This window comes from Thalassophryne amazonica, unplaced genomic scaffold (genome assembly GCF_902500255.1).
Source record: "Thalassophryne amazonica unplaced genomic scaffold, fThaAma1.1, whole genome shotgun sequence".
In the NCBI taxonomy this organism is placed as follows: Eukaryota; Metazoa; Chordata; class Actinopteri; order Batrachoidiformes; family Batrachoididae; genus Thalassophryne; species Thalassophryne amazonica.
Genome location: NW_022986315.1, coordinates 20,392 through 40,984, shown reverse-complemented (window position 1 = coordinate 40,984; position 20,593 = coordinate 20,392). Strand labels below are relative to the sequence as shown.

At 41.9% G+C, this 20,593-nt stretch overlaps 1 protein-coding gene across 1 annotated transcript in view; it reads left to right on the top strand.

Moving 5' to 3' along the window:
• The window catches only part of LOC117506043 (glucose-6-phosphate exchanger SLC37A2-like), a gene marked incomplete at its 5' end in the record, with an annotated part of 117,567 nt that extends 98,517 nt beyond the window's left edge, over nucleotides 1-19,050 (top strand). The window contains 2 exons of the mRNA XM_034165574.1: nucleotides 2,005-2,069; nucleotides 18,805-19,050. Coding sequence (XP_034021465.1) covers nucleotides 2,005-2,069; nucleotides 18,805-18,820 — 81 coding nt within the window. The remainder of the gene's footprint in view (nucleotides 1-2,004; nucleotides 2,070-18,804) is intronic.
• Nucleotides 19,051-20,593: the final 1,543 nt, after the last annotated feature.

Genomic DNA, 20,593 nt, shown 5'->3' with positions numbered 1-20,593 from the left:
GTTGTCTTAGTGTTGTGGTTTTTGCTGTTGTTGTTTTTATTGCTGTCATTGTTGTCTTAGTGTTGTTATTGCTGTCACTGTTGTCTTAGTGTTGTGGTTTTTGCTGTTGTTGTTGTTATTGCTGTCGTTGTCTTAGTGTTGTTGTTGCTGTAATCATTGTCTTAGTGTTGTTGTTGCAGTTGTTGTGTTAGTGTTGTGGCTGTGGTTGTTGTCTCAGTGTCGTTGTTACTGTCATTGTCTTAATGATGTTGTTGTCTTAGTGTTGTTGTTGCTGCCATTTTTGTCTTAGTATTGCTGTTGCTGTCACACTGTTGTCTTAGTATTGCTGTTGCTGTCACTGTTGTCTTTGTATTGTTGCTGTTGCTATCATGGATGTCATAGTGTTGTTGTCTTAGTGTTGTTGTTGCTGTAATCATTGTCTTAGTGTTGTTGTTGCTGCTGTCATTGTGTTAGTGTTGTTGCTGTCATCTTCATGTCGTTGTTGCTGTCGTCACCTTAGTGTTGTTGTTACTGTCATTGTTGTCTTAAAGTTGTTGTTGTCCTACTGTTGTTGTTGTTGCTGTCACGTTATTGTCTTAGTGTTGTTATTGCTGTCACTGTTGTCTTAGTGTTGTGGTTTTTGCTGTTGTTATTGCTGTCGTTGTTGTCTTAGTGTTGTTGTTGCTGTAATCATTGTCTTAGTGTTGTTGTTGCAGTTGTTGTGTTAGTGTTGTGGCTGTGGTTGTTGTCTTGGTGTCGTTGTTACTGTCATTGTCTTAATGATGTTGTTGTCTTAGTGTTGTTGTTGCTGCCATTTTTGTCTTAGTATTGCTGTTGCTGTCACACTGTTGTCTTAGTATTGCTGTTGCTGTCACTGTTGTCTTTGTATTGTTGCTGTTGCTATCATGGATGTCATAGTGTTGTTGTCTTAGTGTTGTTGTTGCTGTAATCATTGTCTTAGTGTTGTTGTTGCAGTTGTTGTGTTAGTGTTGTGGCTGTGGTTGTTGTCTCGGTGTCGTTGTTACTGTCATTGTCTTAATGATGTTGTTGTCTTAGTGTTGTTGTTGCTGCCATTTTTGTCTTAGTATTGCTGTTGCTGTCACACTGTTGTCTTAGTATTGCTGTTGCTGTCACTGTTGTCTTTGTATTGTTGCTGTTGCTATCATGGATGTCATAGTGTTGTTGTCTTAGTGTTGTTGTTGCTGTAATCATTGTCTTAGTGTTGTTGTTGCAGTTGTTGTGTTAGTGTTGTGGTTTTTGCTGTTGTTGTTATTGCTGTCGTTGTTGTCTTAGTGTTGTTGTTGCTGTAATCATTGTCTTAGTGTTGTTGTTGCAGTTGTTGTCTTAGTGTTGTGGTTTTTGCTGTTGTTGTTATTGCTGTCGTTGTTGTCTTAGTGTTGTTGTTGCTGTAATCATTGTCTTAGTGTTGTTGTTGCAGTTGTTGTGTTAGTGTTGTGGCTGTGGTTGTTGTCTTGGTGTCGTTGTTACTGTCATTGTCTTAATGATGTTGTTGTCTTAGTGTTGTTGTTGCTGCCATTTTTGTCTTAGTATTGCTGTTGCTGTCACACTGTTGTCTTAGTATTGCTGTTGCTGTCACTGTTGTCTTTGTATTGTTGCTGTTGCTATCATGGATGTCATAGTGTTGTTGTCTTAGTGTTGTTGTTGCTGTAATCATTGTCTTAGTGTTGTTGTTGCAGTTGTTGTGTTAGTGTTGTGGCTGTGGTTGTTGTCTCGGTGTCGTTGTTACTGTCATTGTCTTAATGATGTTGTTGTCTTAGTGTTGTTGTTGCTGCCATTTTTGTCTTAGTATTGCTGTTGCTGTCACACTGTTGTCTTAGTATTGCTGTTGCTGTCACTGTTGTCTTTGTATTGTTGCTGTTGCTATCATGGATGTCATAGTGTTGTTGTCTTTGTGTTGTTGCTGTTGTGTTAGTGTTGTTGTTGTGTTACCTTAGGTTTCATGCCTGTGAGTGATGTTGCTCAGCCTGAGTGGATCCACACATGTGACATTCTGTTTATTTTCAGTTTTTGTCCAGACTGGTTTACAAGGAGGTTCAGGGCTGGTGCGGACGCTCCACACCCTTTGAAAGGTGAGTGTCAAAGCCTCAAAATACTTTTCTTTTCTTTACACACTTTAGGGAAATTGGTGGCTCTAAGAGCCCTGTCCCACTGGCGTTTAGGAGGATTTGCGTATGGATTGCGCACAAAATTGCCCATATTCGCCAAACATCCGCATTATCCGTGTAACATGCCTGTATGAGTCAGCCGTCATCCGAACACGTCCGTGATCATCCGCAGAGGCATGCAGCTAGGATTTTTGAGCTGTTCAAAAATCTGGATGCAGATGACATCCGCCTCACATACCCCATACATACTCAATTCATACACAATACATACTCACATCTGCCGTTAACCGCTGATATCCGCAACTGTCATATAAAATATGTGCCAAAATAAGATAAAATATGAAATATGAAAGGCTGTGTGCAACAGAAGAACAGAAAAACAGAGAAACAGTGCAGTGGGAGGAGTGCAATTAAAAACCAAAGTACACTGTCTAAAGTGACCCGTGATAAAATGATAAAGTGACAGATTTAAGGTTAAGGTGACTGAGTTCAATCAATCAATCAATCAATTTTTTTTTTATATAGCGCCAAATCACAACAAACAGTTGCCCCAAGGCGCTTTATATTGTAAGGCAAGGCCATACAATAATGATGTAAAACCCCAACGGTCAAAACGACCCCCTGTGAGCAAGCACTTGGCTACAGTGGGAAGGAAAAACTCCCTTTTAACAGGAAGAAACCTCCAGCAGAACCAGGCTCAGGGAGGGGCAGTCTTCTGCTGGGACTGGTTGGGGCTGAGGGAGAGAACCAGGAAAAAGATATGCTGTGGAGGGGAGCAGAGATCGATCACTAATGATTAAATGCAGAGTGGTGCATACAGAGCAAAAAGAGAAAGAAACAGTGCATCATGGGAACCCCCCAGCAGTCTACGTCTATAGCAGCATAACTAAGGGATGGTTCAGGGTCACCTGATCCAGCCCTAACTATAAGCTTTAGCAAAAAGGAAAGTTTTAAGCCTAATCTTAAAAGTAGAGAGGGTGTCTGTCTCCCTGATCTGAATTGGGAGCTGGTTCCACAGGAGAGGAGCCTGAAAGCTGAAGGCTCTGCCTCCCATTCTACTCTTACAAACCCTAGGAACTACAAGTAAGCCTGCAGTCTGAGAGCGAAGCGCTCTATTGGGGTGATATGGTACTACGAGGTCCCTAAGATAAGATGGGACCTGATTATTCAAAACCTTATAAGTAAGAAGAAGAATTTTAAATTCTATTCTAGAATTAACAGGAAGCCAATGAAGAGAGGCCAATATGGGTGAGATATGCTCTCTCCTTCTAGTCCCCGTCAGCACTCTAGCTGCAGCATTTTGAATTAACTGAAGGCTTTTTAGGGAACTTTTAGGACAACCTGATAATAATGAATTACAATAGTCCAGCCTAGAGGAAATAAATGCATGAATTAGTTTTTCAGCATCACTCTGAGACAAGACCTTTCTGATTTTAGAGATATTGCGTAAATGCAAAAAAGCAGTCCTACATATTTGTTTAATATGCGCTTTGAATGACATATCCTGATCAAAAATGACTCCAAGATTTCTCACAGTATTACTAGAGGTCAGGGTAATGCCATCCAGAGTTATGAGGTGTTCATGAGTCTAACAGCAGAGGGGAAGAAACTGTTCTTATGGCGGGAGGTTCTGGTCTGGATGGACCGTAGCCTCCTGCCCGAGGGGAGTGGTTTGAATAGACCGTGTGCAGGGTGAGAAGGGTCAGCTGTGATCCGACCTGCTTGGCCCAGAGTCCTGGAGATGTGCAGGTCGTGGAGAGATGGAAGGCTACAGCCGATCACCTTCTCAGCAGAGGCCACAATGCGCTGCAGTCTGTGTCTGTCCCTGGCTGTGGCTCCGGCGTACCACACCGTGATGGAGGAGCAGAGGATGGACTCGATGATGGCCGCGTAGAACTGCACCATCAGCTGGGCAGGCAGCTTGGCCTTCTTCAGCTGCCACAGGAAGTACATCCTCTGCTAGGCCTTCTTGATGAGGGAGCTGATGGTTGACTCCCACTTGAGGTCCTGGGTGATGGTGGTGCCGAGGAAGCGGTGACAGACCACAGTGGTGATGGGGCTGTTGGTGAGGGCGAGGGAGGGCGGGGGGGCTGTGGCTTTCCTGAAGTCCACGATCATCTCCACTGTTTTCTGGGCATTGAGCGCCAAGTTGTTGCTGCTGCACCAGGTCACCAGCTGGTCCACCTCCCTCCTGTAGGCAGACTCATCCCCATCCGAAATGAGTCCGATGAGGGTGGTGTCATCCGCAAACTTGATGAGCTTTACAGAGTCGTGGCTGGAGGTGCAGCAGTTGGTGTAGAGGGAGAAGAGCAGAGGGGAAAGGACACAGCCCTGTGGAGATCCTGTGCTGAGAGCCCGAGTGTTCGAGACATTGTTTCCCAACCTCACACGCTGACTCCGGTCTGTCAGGAAGTCTGTGATCCACCTGCAGGTGGAGTCGGGCACGTGGAGCAGAGAAAGCTTGTCCTGGAGCAAAGCCGGAAGGATGGTGTTGAATGCAGAGCTGAAGTTCACAAACAGGATCCTAGCGTAGGTTCCTGGGGAGTCCAGGTGCTGCAGGATGGAGTGCAGGGCCAGGTTTATGGCGTCATCTACAGACCTCTTGGCTCTGTAGGCAAACTGCAGGGGGTCCAGGAGGGGGTCGGTGATGGACTTCAGGTGGGATAAAACCAGGCGTTCGAAGGTCCTCATGACTACAACAATATGTTGTAGTGACTGCATACAGATTGGTCACGAATAAAGCGTTTTTATTAGATCTGCTTTGGAGCTGATTTGCGGACAATCTGTGAATGCATAACAAACACGTCACGTAAACCCAAAGTACTATATGTGGCAGAAAGCAACATACCTGCCAGTCAGTGCCGGTCCGGCTGTGTAGATCCACAAAGACGTAGCTGCTGCAATCCAGGACTTTTATTTAACACCAACAAAAGGAAGAGTTGCTGTTTAGCCACAACTCATGCTGAAGCCTGTTTTCTGTGACGCTCTCAAAAAAACAAAAGGAAAAAAAAAAAACACCGTCTCACACCCCGAGTGGCTTCCCCCCTCCCGCTCCCCAAACTCATGAACAGTTAACCCTCGCATGACAACATGAACATGAACTCTGTGATCAACTTGTCCAAGTCCAGCAAATGCTCCAAAGCCTGTATTGTTGGTGTGAATAGTGATGCCGAAAGGCCCAAGTGTGCTAATTTTATGCCCTCAATGCTGATGCCGTGCACGCGCAATACGTGTGCGATGCATTCATAATACACCCGTAACACTGCTGTGATAATCTCAATGTGTTGGATCAGTTTCGTCACTACATGCGTTATATAACCATGATTGTTCATCATATATTCGCTATATATTATTAATATATCCGTAATTCATACTGGGACATTTGTCATTTTTGGCCATTTTTGTTGCAGACGACAACGAACGCCCGCAATTTGTATACTCAATTCATGCGCAATTAATCCTCTCCCCAGTGGGACTGGGCCCTAAGGCTCATACGGTCAATCCAAGACCCATAAGGCACTATCACCAAAGCATGCATGACTAGGGATTGGTATTGATAAGATTTTATCGATATCAATGCCATTATCGATTCTACTTATCAATCCGATTCCTTATTGATTCCCATATTTATGCCTCTTGTGAATTTTCTGTGTACTAAAAGTAGACATTACAGGTTTTCTATGTCAACAACATTTTAAATTGGTCACTGGATCCTTGATCTCTGGACATAAATAAAATCTGTAGTTTTTGTCAAAAGCATTTTCTTTCAGACATTTTGACATGAATGTCTCTCCGTACCTCTGAGCTGAGCTCAGCCGGCTGCTCGTCAGCGCAGGATGTCTCATTTTGGAAGGAAAAAAAACGTTTTGATTGGTTAAAGTTTGTTTGTTTTACAACATTTGGAAAAAGGTGTCAATTGATTTAAACTGTGTTTTGTTTTGAAGTTATTAATTCCGACTGGACTCTATCATTCTAACTTGACTCAGCAGAGAGCCGCACAGCGTTTGGAGCTGTGTGAACACAACGGAGGACGATTCTCGTTTCTTTCTCCCAACAAGACAAGAGTCCCCGTTAGTAACTAATCTGCACAAAAGTGACTCACGATTGACATATTCAGGGATGAAAATGGTGAAAAACAAAAAAAACTGAAACCCAAAATTACCCCCAACACCACCTGCACGAAAATGTTTGAATTCTAGAAGCTCTGAAATGCAATCTGGGACTATTCCAGACAATAAACTGCAGTGAGTGCAGCATCCATTTAGTGAGGAAAAAAAACAAACAACTTTCCTTATTCAAATTCATTCCAGTCGTATTCTGCTCTTACAAGGATGCAGCACTTTTCTAGTTTGGCAGAAATTAACACATTGAAAATATGGTTTGACTAAAACAAACTGTCATTAAACTTAAATAAAACAGGGATGAAGAGAAGGTGTAAGAGTCAGTAGGTGTTCACAGGAAACACTTATTTCTATATTTATTTATTTATGTTCATTGTTAGTTGGTTTTATATTTTCCATTGTGTTTTAATCAGGTTCTTTTTGTCTCTTTCTCTAAAATTGTATTCTAGCATTATTAGTTCTTATTACTATTATTGTTGTTGTTGCTATCATTATTATTATTATTATTATTATTATTATTATTAATCAGTGGTGGGCACCGTTCCACTAATCCGCTAACCACTAATTATTGAAGCTAATGTTTTCATTATCGGATTAACTTTTCAGATAACTTGAAAACCATCATCGGACCAATTATCTTCTGATAAATTGCAGTCAGAGGAGAGCTGGTCGCAAGATAATTACTCCTGATACCATACTAATTCACCGGCCATATCACCCAAGTCATCCAGAGCCATTCAGTTTTAAGTTATGGTTCAAATTTTAACCAAACTAATTTTGGACATGTTATTTAAATTAACGTCACATCTGAAGTTTTATAAAGTGAAAATATCAGATATATGTTTTAGTTTTAAAGTATTGCACTAATTTTGAAGGTTTTAGTGTGGACATGCTCTGTGCAGGTGCATTATGGGTAACCTCAGTACATTCACGACAGAAGAAATGCATTTGAGACTATCTGATCAGGCTCCACACGGACAACAGCATTAAGCTCTTTGTATATTGTGCCTAAATCTCTTGTGAATATATTCTCTGGGTTTATAGATGTTGTTATTGTGTTTGTTTTATGTAAAAATGCCAGTAGAAGTTCAGGTTGCTTCTCCATTATTTTCAATTGGAATAACTGTGAGTTGCATCGCTTCCTGTTTGCTGTACGGTCTCTACTTGCCATCTACTGGCCAGTAGTGTTCATGGCAGTATTCGCCCTAAGTATTGAGATATCCCATAATCCTAATGTTCATTTACAATTGTTGTCATGGATTCTGTTGTTTACCGCAGCAACTCTCTGGCACAAAAAAAACAAACAAACAAACAAAAAAACTGGTACACAAAGGATTATGGGTTAGAGTCTGAGCATCTGGGCACCAGTAGATGGCAGTGTTCTATGTATTTTGACCCCGGTTATATCAAACGGTTGTCTAAGTAATAACTTGACTTTTGGCTTTTTCAAATGGCTTTTTTTTACATATGAATAAAATGGCATATTTTACAAAAGCATATTTATATGTAAATACCAATACGTCACATCACATTAACGTGTTGTTTTTTTACATAAAATGAATGAGTCAACCAATCAGTGTTAGCGGAGGCTCATTTACCCATAATCCCTTTGCCATCTGTGTTGTGTGTTGGGGGGTGTGGCTGGATATTTTGGTGTTCTTTTCTTTTCTTTGCTCTCTAGGTGGCATGAGAACTGATTTGTCTGTGGAGAAGGTGCTGCCTGAAGAATCCTTCACCCTCATCAACATTATGTGCAGCACCTGTGAATGGTGCTCACATGCAACCTTAAAGACTTTCAGCTGAAGCAGATAATTGGATGGCGTTCTGCATTTAGGTCATGTGTGATTCAAGCAGAACTGCCGGGAACTCGACCTTGTGATGTTCGTTTGTGAGACGCTGAGGACCGCGCCTGGGTTTGACACATCGAGCCCGTGAAGCAAGGAAGGGTGAGGGACACATGCTGTCAGCACACATCAAAGGTGATTAAGTGTTTGACTAATTGTTGATAGTAACTTGGTATTTTGTTACGCAGTATATTTGAATTGTGATGAGGATTGTGCAGCTCGCTTCTCACTGCTGTGGCGTGCGGACAAGTGGTCCTCCACCTGTTGTGAGAAGCTGATCATTTGCATAAAGCTTAAAATACAGACCTGCATGTGTTGCTGATAGTGTGTGTCTTTTGAAGGATATTAGTTGTAACTGCTAACTTACCTCACCTCTTCTATGCTTCAATCAATCAATCAATCAATTTTTTTATATAGCGCCAAATCACAACAAACAGTTGCCCCAAGGCGCTTTATATTGTAAGGCAAGGCCATACAATAATTATGTAAAACCCCAACGGTCAAAACGACCCCCTGTGAGCAAGCACTTGGCTACAGTGGGAAGGAAAAACTCCCTTTTAACAGGAAGAAACCTCCAGCAGAACCAGGCTCAGGGAGGGGCAGTCTTCTGCTGGGACTGGTTGGGGCTGAGGGAGAGAACCAGGAAAAAGACATGCTGTGGAGGGGAGCAGAGATCAATCACTAATGATTAAATGCAGAGTGGTGCATACAGAGCAAAAAGAGAAAGAAACAGTGCATCATGGGAACCCCCCAGCAGTCTAAGTCTATAGCAGCATAACTAAGGGATGGTTCAGGGTCACCTGATCCAGCCCTAACTATAAGCTTTAGCAAAAAGGAAAGTTTTAAGCCTAATCTTAAAAGTAGAGAGGGTGTCTGTCTCCCTGATCTGAATTGGGAGCTGGTTCCACAGGAGAGGAGCCTGAAAGCTGAAGGCTCTGCCTCCCATTCTACTCTTACAAACCCTAGGAACTACAAGTAAGCCTGCAGTCTGAGAGCGAAGCACTCTATTGGGGTGATATGGTACTATGAGGTCCCTAAGATAAGATGGGACCTGATTATTCAAAACCTTATAAGTAAGAAGAAGAATTTTAAATTCTATTCTAGAATTAACAGGAAGCCAATGAAGAGAGGCCAATATGGGTGAGATATGCTCTCTCGTTCTAGTCCCCGCAGAGAGTCGTTTTGTCGTGTCCACCTGGGGGGTGTTTCGCGGTGGTAGTGGGTCCAGGAGCGCTGGGCTTCGATCCTTTTGGGCGCTGGAGAGCGTGCCAGCCTTCACTCCACCAGAAGGACGCTATTTCTGTTTTTACACTTTTTATGCACCAGCGGGTGAAATAAATATATTGTTTTTGGAACCGCTTTTCTGGTTATTTGTAGCGCTGGGTTCCGTCTGACGCAGGTCCGCTCCTCAACCCGCGTCGACACATAACAATCTGTATTTGTTACAACACTTCAGAATTAGTGCATTATTTAAAATTAAAAGATATGTGTTATATTTTAACTTTGTACAAATGCCAGAATTGACATTAATAGAGTTATTCTATCCGGATAATTTGATGATTTTAAATCAAAACCTTAAGTCAAGGCTACTTTATTTTCCAAGACCTCTGCCTCACAGCGGCAATGCTGTATTTGGTTAAGTTAAAATGGCTCGTTTTGTGTGTGTAGAGTTGAGCTTAGCTCCTCTCAACTGCTTCACTGCTGCAAAATATGTAGTAAACAGGAACTTCCAGCAGGAGGCAGGATGCACAAAGGCAGAAGTGCAGACTCATTGTTTAGATCTGCTGTTACCTTTGTTGCTACCAGAAGTGATTGTGGTGGTAAAACTCAAAATCAGCTTGTTAGTAGTTTCTGGGAGTCCCTGGGAGGGGTACTAGATAGCGCTCCGACTGGGGACTCCATTGTTCTCCTGGGGGATTTCAACGCCCACATGGGTGGCAACAATGAGACCTGGAGGGTGGTGATCGGGAAGCACGGCCCCCCCGATCTGAACCCGAGTGGTGTTCAGTTGTTGGACATCTGTGTTAAGGGCTGCTCGATTATGGAAAAAAATCAGTATCACGATTATTTAGGTAAATACTGAAATCACGATTATTCAAACGATTAATTTTTTTTAGTTACACAATGCATTTATTCAGCATTTCTCTCACTCTAAAAAAAAAAAAAAAATGTTAGACGTGTCACAGGACTGCTCATTTATGGAGCAGTTTTCTGAAGAAAAATCCTTGGAAATGTTTTTTGTTGTTGTTGTTTGTTTACCTCGAAATTTCTGATTACTGTTTAACAAAGTTTAGAACACTTGTCATTAAAATAGCTAAATAAATCAATAAATGGTTCTTTAGAAGTCTTTCATCTGTAAATTAAAACCACCTGTTATTTCAGATTAGATAATTTCTTGTTTAACATAAGAAACCTTGGACATTTATTTTTAGACAAAATAACATGGAAATTTGTACATTTTTTTTAAGTCTGGTAGATTATTTATATCTCATTTCAACCAGAAAAACAGACACTGTAAATAAATACAAATATGTATTATAAATGCAACAGGAAATAAGTTAACAATGACTGCAGTGTGATTGTAAAGTAGGATTTCTGTGACATAAACCTCATGATGAATTTTTTTTTTATAGTCATTTAAACTTGTAATTTCGTCAAAATATGTAATTGCCTTTAATGTTGTTATCAGGACAGAGTCATTTCTAAAATACGAATTTGAGCACAATAAGTGGAGAGCTTCTACTTGTGCAAATGTCTTTGGACTTTGATTTGTGGACATTTTTAATGATCTGTTCATTTATTGTTAAAATATAAAATGAAAGCATTTTAAAAAAATAATGAAGTAGTTGCTGTTGAAAGAGCCTTTTATTTAGAAGCAGGTGATGTTCTGCTGGATTCTCTGGACCAGATGAAGGTCTCTTCTGCAGCTTTGAACTCTGGTGGTGTTGCTGAAGACACTTTTGTCCTATTTTGAAGAGCAGAGATGTTTTCTTTCGACTGGACTTCGTGGTGTTCAGCTCATCAATGGAAGTTTGGTTGTCTGCACAGCAAATGTTCCTGATTGGGACAAATAAAAATATTTCTTTAAATATAAAGAAACACTAAACAGTTTATATATAAAAAAGGGGGAAAAAAAAAACTGGGGAAAACAATGGAAAAAAACGCCCGAAAAAATAAGTTATTTAAAGTTGAGCTTTTGTGGTGTCTGAAAAAAGCTGTAGCTTTATTTGGTAAAAATAAAAAAAACTGAACCATTTACAAATTAAAGTGTTCACTCAGATCAACTGTGCTAAAAGGCTAAGCTAATGTTAGCCGATCATTAAACCTTCAGAGCAGTTCAGTAAACATCATGTTTTACTTTTATTTTATTCTCACCTCGATAAAGCTGCAGAACTAAACTCCGCTGGTCAAACTGGGACTTCGCATATTTCCAAAAAGTGGGAGATTTCGGACTGAGTGGGTTTGCTCCATCACCCCAGCTGCCTGCCTCGGTCTGACCAGTGATGATGCCTGAAGGCCGGCTTCTCTGTGCGGGTCGGCCCGCTGTCGCGGTTCGATCGATATCCCACCAAGTCATCAGTCCTCCCTCAGTCAGTGTCACTCCGAAAAGTAGCTGAAAAAAGCTTCTCCCAGCAAAGTGAGGGGAGAGTCATTCTACTGCTGTTTTTTAAAGCTTTTTTGTGGTTCAAGCGACGCAAATTCAAGAAGTCGATTGCTGAACTTTTTTCAGGTTGTGGAAACAGCCAGAGTGTGATGTGGCCGCAATCTCTGCCCCCTTGCCGCTTCCGAAGCGACGCATCTGACGTCATGCGTCTTGGGACACGTTGACGGATTGGCCTGATGAAAGGCCCTTAAATCGTTTCACTCGATTATACGAGTTTGGAGATCGTTTGATACAAATATCGATATCGCGATCGAAATTTGGTTAATTGCACAGCCCTATCTGTGCAAGTCACAGTTTGTCCATCACAAACACCATGTTCGAGCACAAGGGTGTCCAAAGGGCACATGGCACCAGGACACCCTGAGCCGGAGGTCGATGATCGACTTTGTAGTCGTATCATCTGACCTTTGGCTACGTGTCTCGGACACTCGAGTGAAGAGAGGGGCTGAGCTGTCGACCGATCACCACCTGGTGGTGAGTTGGATCCGTTGGGAGGGGAGGAAGCCGGTCAGACCTGGCAGGCCCAAACGTATCGTGAGGGTTTGCTGGGAACGACTGGCGGAACCCTCTGTCGGCAAGGTCTTCAACTCCCACCTCCAGGAAAGCTTCTCCCAGATCCTGGGGGAGGTTGGAGACATGGAGTCTGAGTGGACCATGGTCTCCACCTCCATTGGTTTTGGTCGCGGCACACTGGATGAGCTCTACACACTCCATCGGGTGCTCGAGGGTTCATGGGAGTTCACCCAACCAGTCCACATGTGCTTTGTGGATCTGGAGAAGGCGTTCGACCGTGTCCCTCGGGGCACCCTGTGGGGGGTGCTCCAGGAGTACGGGGTCCAGGGTCCTTTGCTAAGGGCTATCCGGTCCCTGTACGACCGCAGCAGGAGCTTGTTCCGCATTGCCGGTAGTAAGTCAAACCTGTTTCCAGTGCACGTTGGCCTCTGCCAGGGCTGCCCTTTGTCACCGGTTCTGCTCATTATTTTTATGGACAGAATTTCTAGGTGCAGCCAGGGTGTAGAGGGGGTCTGGTTTGGGAACCACAGAATCTCGTCTCTGCTGTTTGCGGATGATGTGGTTCTGTTGGCTTTGTCAAATCAGGACCTTCAGCATGCACTGGGGTGGTTTGCAGCCGAGAGTGAAGCGTCCGAAAAGATGCTTTGCCCTCTTCAGGTCGGTGGAGTGTCCTTGCCTCAAGTGGAGGAGTTTAAGTATCTCGGGGGTCTTGTTCACGAGTAAGGGACGGATGGAGCGTGAGATCGATAGACGGATTGGTGCAGCATGTGCAGTGATGCGGTCGCTGTATCGGACCGTCATGGTGAAGAGAGAGCTGAGTAGGGGGGCAAAGCTCTCGATTTCTCGTTATCTTTGGCTGCTTTCAGTGATGCCGGTATTTGGTTAGACTCTTTCTCTCCGATTGTTCTGTCTGAGTTATTTTCATTAGTTACTTCATCCAAACCATCAACATGTTTATTAGACCCCATTCCTACCAGGCTGCTCAAGGAAGCCCTACCATTATTTAATGCTTCGATCTTAAATATGATCAATCTATCTTTGTTAGTTGGCTATGTACCACAGGCTTTTAAGGTGGCAGTAATTAAACCATTACTTAAAAAGCCATCACTTGACCCAGCTATCTTAGCTAATTATAGGCCAATCTCCAACCTTCCTTTTCTCTCAAAAATTCTTGAAAGGGTAGTTGTAAAACAGCTAACTGATCATCTGCAGAGGAATGGTCTATTTGAAGAGTTTCAGTCAGGTTTTAGAATTCATCATAGTACAGAAACAGCATTAGTGAAGGTTACAAATGATCTTCTTATGGCCTCGGACAGTGGACTCATCTCTGTGCTTGTTCTGTTAGACCTCAGTGCTGCTTTTGATACTGTTGACCATAAAATTTTATTACAGAGATTAGAGCATGCCATAGGTATTAAAGGCACTGCGCTGCGGTGGTTTGAATCATATTTGTCTAATAGATTACAATTTGTTCATGTAAATGGGGAATCTTCTTCACAGACTAAAGTTAATTATGGAGTTCCACAAGGTTCTGTGCTAGGACCAATTTTATTCACTTTATATATGCTTCCCTTAGGCAGTATTATTAGACGGTATTGCTTAAATTTTCATTGTTACGCAGATGATACCCAGCTTTATCTATCCATGAAGCCAGAGGACACACACCAATTAGCTAAACTGCAGGATTGTCTTACAGACATAAAGACATGGATGACCTCTAATTTCCTGCTTTTAAACTCAGATAAAACTGAAGTTATTGTACTTGGCCCCACAAATCTTAGAAACATGGTGTCTAACCAGATCCTTACTCTGGATGGCATTACCCTGACCTCTAGTAATACTGTGAGAAATCTTGGAGTCATTTTTGATCAGGATATGTCATTCAAAGCGCATATTAAACAAATATGTAGGACTGCTTTTTTGCATTTACGCAATATCTCTAAAATCAGAACGGTCTTGTCTCAGAGTGATGCTGAAAAACTAATTCATGCATTTATTTCCTCTAGGCTGGACTATTGTAATTCATTATTATCAGGTTGTCCTAAAAGTTCCCTAAAAAGCCTTCAGTTAATTCAAAATGCTGCAGCTAGAGTGCTGACGGGGACTAGAAGGAGAGAGCATATCTCACCCATATTGGCCTCTCTTCATTGGCTTCCTGTTAATTCTAGAATAGAATTTAAAATTCTTCTTCTTACTTATAAGGTTTTGAATAATCAGGTCCCATCTTATCTTAGGGACCTCGTAGTACCATATCACCCCAATAGAGCGCTTCGCTCTCAGACTGCAGGCTTACTTGTAGTTCCTAGGGTTTGTAAGAGTAGAATGGGAGGCAGAGCCTTCAGCTTTCAGGCTCCTCTCCTGTGGAACCAGCTCCCAATTCAGATCAGGGAGACAGACACCCTCTCTACTTTTAAGATTAGGCTTAAAACTTTCCTTTTTGCTAAAGCTTATAGTTAGGGCTGGATCAGGTGACCCTGAACCATCCCTTAGTTATGCTGCTATAGACGTAGACTGCTGGGGGGTTCCCATGATGCACTGTTTCTTTCTCTTTTTGCTCTGTATGCACCACTCTGCATTTAATCATTAGTGATCGATCTCTGCTCCCCTCCACAGCATATCTTTTTCCTGGTTCTCTCCCTCAGCCCCAACCAGTCCCAGCAGAAGACTGCCCCTCCCTGAGCCTGGTTCTGCTGGAGGTTTCTTCCTGTTAAAAGGGAGTTTTTCCTTCCCACTGTAGCCAAGTGCTTGCTCACAGGGGGTCGTTTTGACCGTTGGGGTTTTACATCATTATTGTATGGCCTTGCCTTACAATATAAAGCGCCTTGGGGCAACTGTTTGTTGTGATTTGGCGCTATATAAAAAAAAAATTGATTGATTGATTGATTTACCGATCGATCTACGTTCCGATCCTCACCTATGGTCATGAGATTTGGCTCATGACCGAAAGAACAAGATCGCGAGTAAAAGCGGCCAAAATGAGTTTCCTCCGCAGGGTGGCTGGCCTTAGAGATAGGGTGAGGAGCTCAGTCACTCGGGAGGAGCTCGGAGTCGAGCCGCTGCTCCTCCACGTCGAAAGGAGCCAGTTGAGGTGGCTTGGGCATCTTTTCCGGATGCCCCCTGGACGCCTCGCTGGAGAGGTGTTCTGGGCACGTCCCATCGGGAGGAGGTCCCGGGGAAGACCCAGGGCACGCTGGAGGGACTACATCTCTCAGCTGGCTTGGGAACGCCTTGGGGTTCCCTCGGAGGAGCTGGGGGAGGTGTGTGTGGATTGAGAGGTCTGGGCGGCTTTGCTTGAGCTGCTGCCCCCACAACCCGACTCCGGATAAAGTGGAAGAAAATGGATGGATGGATGGATGAAAGTTATCGGTTAGCTGTTGCTTCCGATAATTTTTTTTTGTGGTTTATCAGTTTAGCTTTATAAAAGATAGCTGATTAGCTGGTATCGAATCTAACTTTTTAGTTAGCTGTGCCCACCACTGTTATGAAGATATTAACTAAAAGAAATTTTAAAAATATTACAATTCGTAATACATTTGACTCTTTTATGACAACAAATGCTGAGCCATTAGTTATTATACAGAAAACAAATACACACAAATGTGCTAACATGCAAACAGCTTAATGCTAAGTTTAACACTGAAAATGCCATAGACATGCTAACGCGTTAGCATTGGATTTTAAGTTATAAAATACATCTATCAACTGTTTCAGAAGACCATAACAGGTCGGTTTAACATGAAAAAGGTAAATATTACTCACAGACATATGCTGTTTAGGGTTTTAGTGAGGAAAATTAATATAAACCGAAATAAAACAAAGAACCAATGAAGCAGCGAGTCGGATCAATGCTTCATTGTTTCAAGCTTCAAAGAAGAGCCGCGCTGCAGAAACGGTTGATTACAGACCCTGCAGGGGGTCTGTAATCAATGTAGAGACGTGATCATTTTCCCGAGAAACACCCCCAAAAACAACGGCTGCCCTGAAGGGCCGATAAGGGAATCGTTAAGCAAAAAGGCTGTTGATGTCGGTGGACTGAATAATTTCTTAACGATACCCAAAAAGAACTGGTTCTCGATACCCAACCCTTTGCCTGACTATTACAACTTGATGGCACGACTGACACATGATGTAATAGTGGCACTACCAGTATCCACAAACGTTTCTTTCAGTTTGAACACAGACTGAAAGAAACGGGGATCAAATACTTATTTTATGCAATAAAATGCAAATTAATTATTTATAAATCATACAATGTGATTTACTGGATTTTTTTTTTAGATTCTGTCTCTCACAGTTGAAGTGTATTCATGATAAAAATTACAGACCTCTCTATTCTTTGTAGGTGGGAAAACCTGCAAAACTGACCGGGGTCAAATACTTATTTTCCTCACTGTAGCAGCTCTCTGCGTTCACTGTCCTTCCCACTGTAGCCAAGTGCTTGCTCACAGGGGGTCGTTTTGACCGTTGGGGTTTTTACATAATTATTGTATGGCTTTGCCTTACAATATAAAGCGCCTTGGGGCAACTGTTTGTAGTGATTTGGCGCTATATAAATAAAATTGATTTGATTTGATAAACAGGAACTAACATGTATGATTTTAGGGTTTACAAATGTTTTTGAAAGTTAACTTTACCAGGAAACAACATGTTAGCAGACTGCAGGGTTGCCAACTTTGGGACCGCAGCTGGAGTGAGATTGCACGTGCATAGTACGCCAAAAATTACTGATAACTCTAACCCTAATTTAAAAAAAACAAAAACAGTCCTCATTGACAAATATAGTAATACGAGAAGAAAGGGAAACTCCTCTCCACATCCATCCTCCTTTCTTTTTTCAGAAACGTTTCAGCAAGCTCATCTACAGGTGTGTGAGAGGCAAAGAAAGAAAAATACTTCAAATGGCTGGGGGTCAACGTGGTCCTGGTTGGGGGTCTGAAGCTGAAGGGGTTTAGTCGTGTTAATGTTCCCCAGAAACATTTTCTGCAGTGAATTTGCAAGGAGACATAGTGAGACAGCTGTTTGTCCAACTCTTTACATGCTGGACAAAATCTGTCTTCATTTGACACCAACGTCTGTGCCGTGTGAGTCTCCAGAACTGGAGAGGAGGAATCAAGATTCAAGCCAGGAGGAAGACTCAGAGCTAACACCACTGGAATGATCTTGTTTTTAAATAAAAACCTTTGAAGCCCCCAAATCCCCTTCATTTTGTATTTCACAGTTTAGATCTCTCTTACATGCAGTATTTTACGATGGCACAGTCACATTATAACAAAAATATATCATTAATGTCTTTAAACAAAAATATAGTCAAAATTTCAAGATGCACATCAAACCTTTATTATTTAACATACATAACAAAAACAAAAGCAAGTGCTGTGTTAAAGATTGGCCAGTAGATGTTGCCACATCACATGCTTCAAACTCTGAACCATTTCAACACAGTTGCTTTATATTGATTCAGTGGTTCAAAACGCTTCACTAATAATTATCAATAAAATACTTCAGTAACCACATGTTTTCCGCGCATGTGCACAGACAGACTTACAATCATGAATACTTGATAACCAGGACATGAAATGAAGTACCACATGTCCTTTACATTATCTAGTTTGTAACTAGTTGAAGTCTGCAGCCGACTGTTTCAACACAGTGATTCGGCTCCGTCTGAAGTGACAACCCAGCTTCATTAGACAATAGATTATTCAGTGTGTTAACCTATTTTGTCATCTAAAAAGAGGCCGATTGAGAAACAAGCTTCGAAGCTTTGCTCAAACTCTGAACTCCTCACATGCAGCTGACGTATCAGTTGCAATGTTTTCAGCGATCAGAGAATCCTGCAGTCAGAACGCGGTCAGCAGATGTTAGCAGCTGTTTCGGTTGCGCACCTTAAACTGCTCCGTGTTCACTAAGAACCAATGCGCTGTGGTCTGGTCTAATCTAGTCATCAAGAGAAACTTAATAGGAGGAATTTTTATTTTGGCACGACATTTCTTGCTTGTGTGTGAGAGCGCGAGATTGATGCTGAAAGCGTGAGTGTCACACCAGATGCGTGAGAGTTGGCAACCCTGAGACTAAAAGTTGATGGAACTAAATTTAGCGGAAGCTAATTGGTCTGCTGATGGTTTTCAAAGTTAGCTGAAAAGCTAATCCGCTAACAATTAGTGGTTAGCGGATTAACAGAACTGTGTCCACAGGAAAGAGAACTCTTCAAGCATTTTTCACTTTATACAGTAAATGTTTGATATTTTTTTATCAACAGCCAAATATTCCTTTTTCTTCACTTTCTGTAAAGTTTGATAAACTTTTCTTCATGTTTTGATTTGCAACAGAATGCACAGTGTTCACAGTGTGTTTGTGTGTGTGGAAATTAAAGACCTTATCAGGATTTTGAGCTTTACTCCCTTTTTTAAACACACTGCTGTTATTTTGAACACTGCACATAAAAATGTCACCAGGTGCAGGACACAGTCGTCTTGTTGCAGACAGAGGAACAGGGTGGTTGGAGAAGGTGTCCAGACTGTGTCCTCAGACTGTCTTTTTTCAATGTTTCATTGCAGATTGACAGAAATCTGAAGTCCGTCGGGTAAAGCAGCCCAGGCCTCATCAGGATGGATCGCCTTTGCCTCATTCATCTCTCTCTTCTTCATCTTATGTCTTTATGGAGACAAAACTCTGTTTCTGGAATATTACTGATCTGCTTTGAATCTGCTTTGTCTCTGCTGAAGGAGCCATGTGTCCTGTTCACTGATGGACCTCAGATCAGCATCACTGTTGCCTCGTGGGTTCGATTCCACTGCATCCTGTCTTAACAGTCACATTAAAGCCTTTCTGTGGTATTTCAAACAAGCTGTGTTTGGCCTGGATGGTGTTTATAGCAGAAGAGCATCTGAAAACACTCAGAGAACGGTGGCACTTTGGAGATATGTAACATTGATATCACTTACTGCACACAAAAAACAAATGGTGCTCCACAGCACCAGACAGGGCTCTTTGGCTCATAATCACGGGGAACCACTTTGGTGCCATTTAGCACCATCTCCCTGGGCGTTACCACGACTTGACATGGACCCTGGTACTCTGTAACACATGGGTTCCGGTTGAGAAAAACTTCTTTGACTGAAACTTGTAAGACGTTTGATGGATTGTGCAGTGAAACGATACAACATGAGCTCCAAAGGTGCAAAGTCCTCTGGGGGATCTGGGGCATGCCCTGCAGAAACCTTTTGTTTGTTTGTTTGTTTTGTTTTTTAAATGGTGCATTCTGGTAGATTCATGACACTTTAAAAAAAAAATCAGTGTTCTCAGTTATATCTGAACAAGATATAACCCTAGAAAGTCTTTTTTTTCATAGTAAAATGTGTTCTTTGACTGCAAGAAAAGTTGTATACAGATACAGTGATACTTACCAATATTAATGGTACCACCGTAACCCAATTTTACACAAATAATGAATGTTTTTGAATATTTCATGAGGTGAAATACCAAACCATTCAACGAGGTGAAGTGAAACAGGAAATGTCAACGTTGAATGACTTTCACCGAATTAAATATTTGTTCCATTGAAAGAATGGAAAAACATTCATTATTTGGTTTATATAACGGCTAAAATAGATCCTTGTCATTTGATTTTATATTAATTTACAAACAACAGAAAAGGGACTTAGATTTTGGTGCGTCTGACTTTGTGTACTCCAAAAAAAAAAAAAAAAAAGCGAAAAAATCACATCAGAAATTTGTCCAGTTTTCGTGCATCACTGCTGCTTTGACATCAACAATCCAACACAAACTTTAAATAGGAGTCCAAAAAATAATTCTGATGATGAAGTCTGCGATGCCAAGCACTGACGTACAAAAAAAAAAAAAAACTGCGTACCTCACATCGATTTCTGTTTAATCCACGAGATGGAGAACCGTGGTGATCCGCTGCCTGTTGCCTGTTGCCAGAGCGCTGCCATCTTTCTTAGTGTCTAACAACCAGACCTAAATAGAAACCAATGTGGACATGATCAGTGTTTTAAGAGAGTCTCAGGATAAACCTGCATTTTCCGTGCTGTTACATTTATTCAGACTTGTACAGACACTATGTGTCCAAACAAACACAGAAGAGGATCAGACTGTTTATAGAATAGTCTTAAATGAATTTGTTGGTCCCAGACAGTCCAGATCAGTTTGTCAAACACACTGTGTGTCTGCCACGACACCAGATACTAGTCTGATCCTTAATAAGTTTCATTATGAAGTTAAAGATGGAAGATAATCAGGGGTCCAAAGTAAGAGCTTCACACGCTCACATCATATTAAAGATGTTAATATTAAAGACAGCTCTTATGGTGGCACTTTTATGGA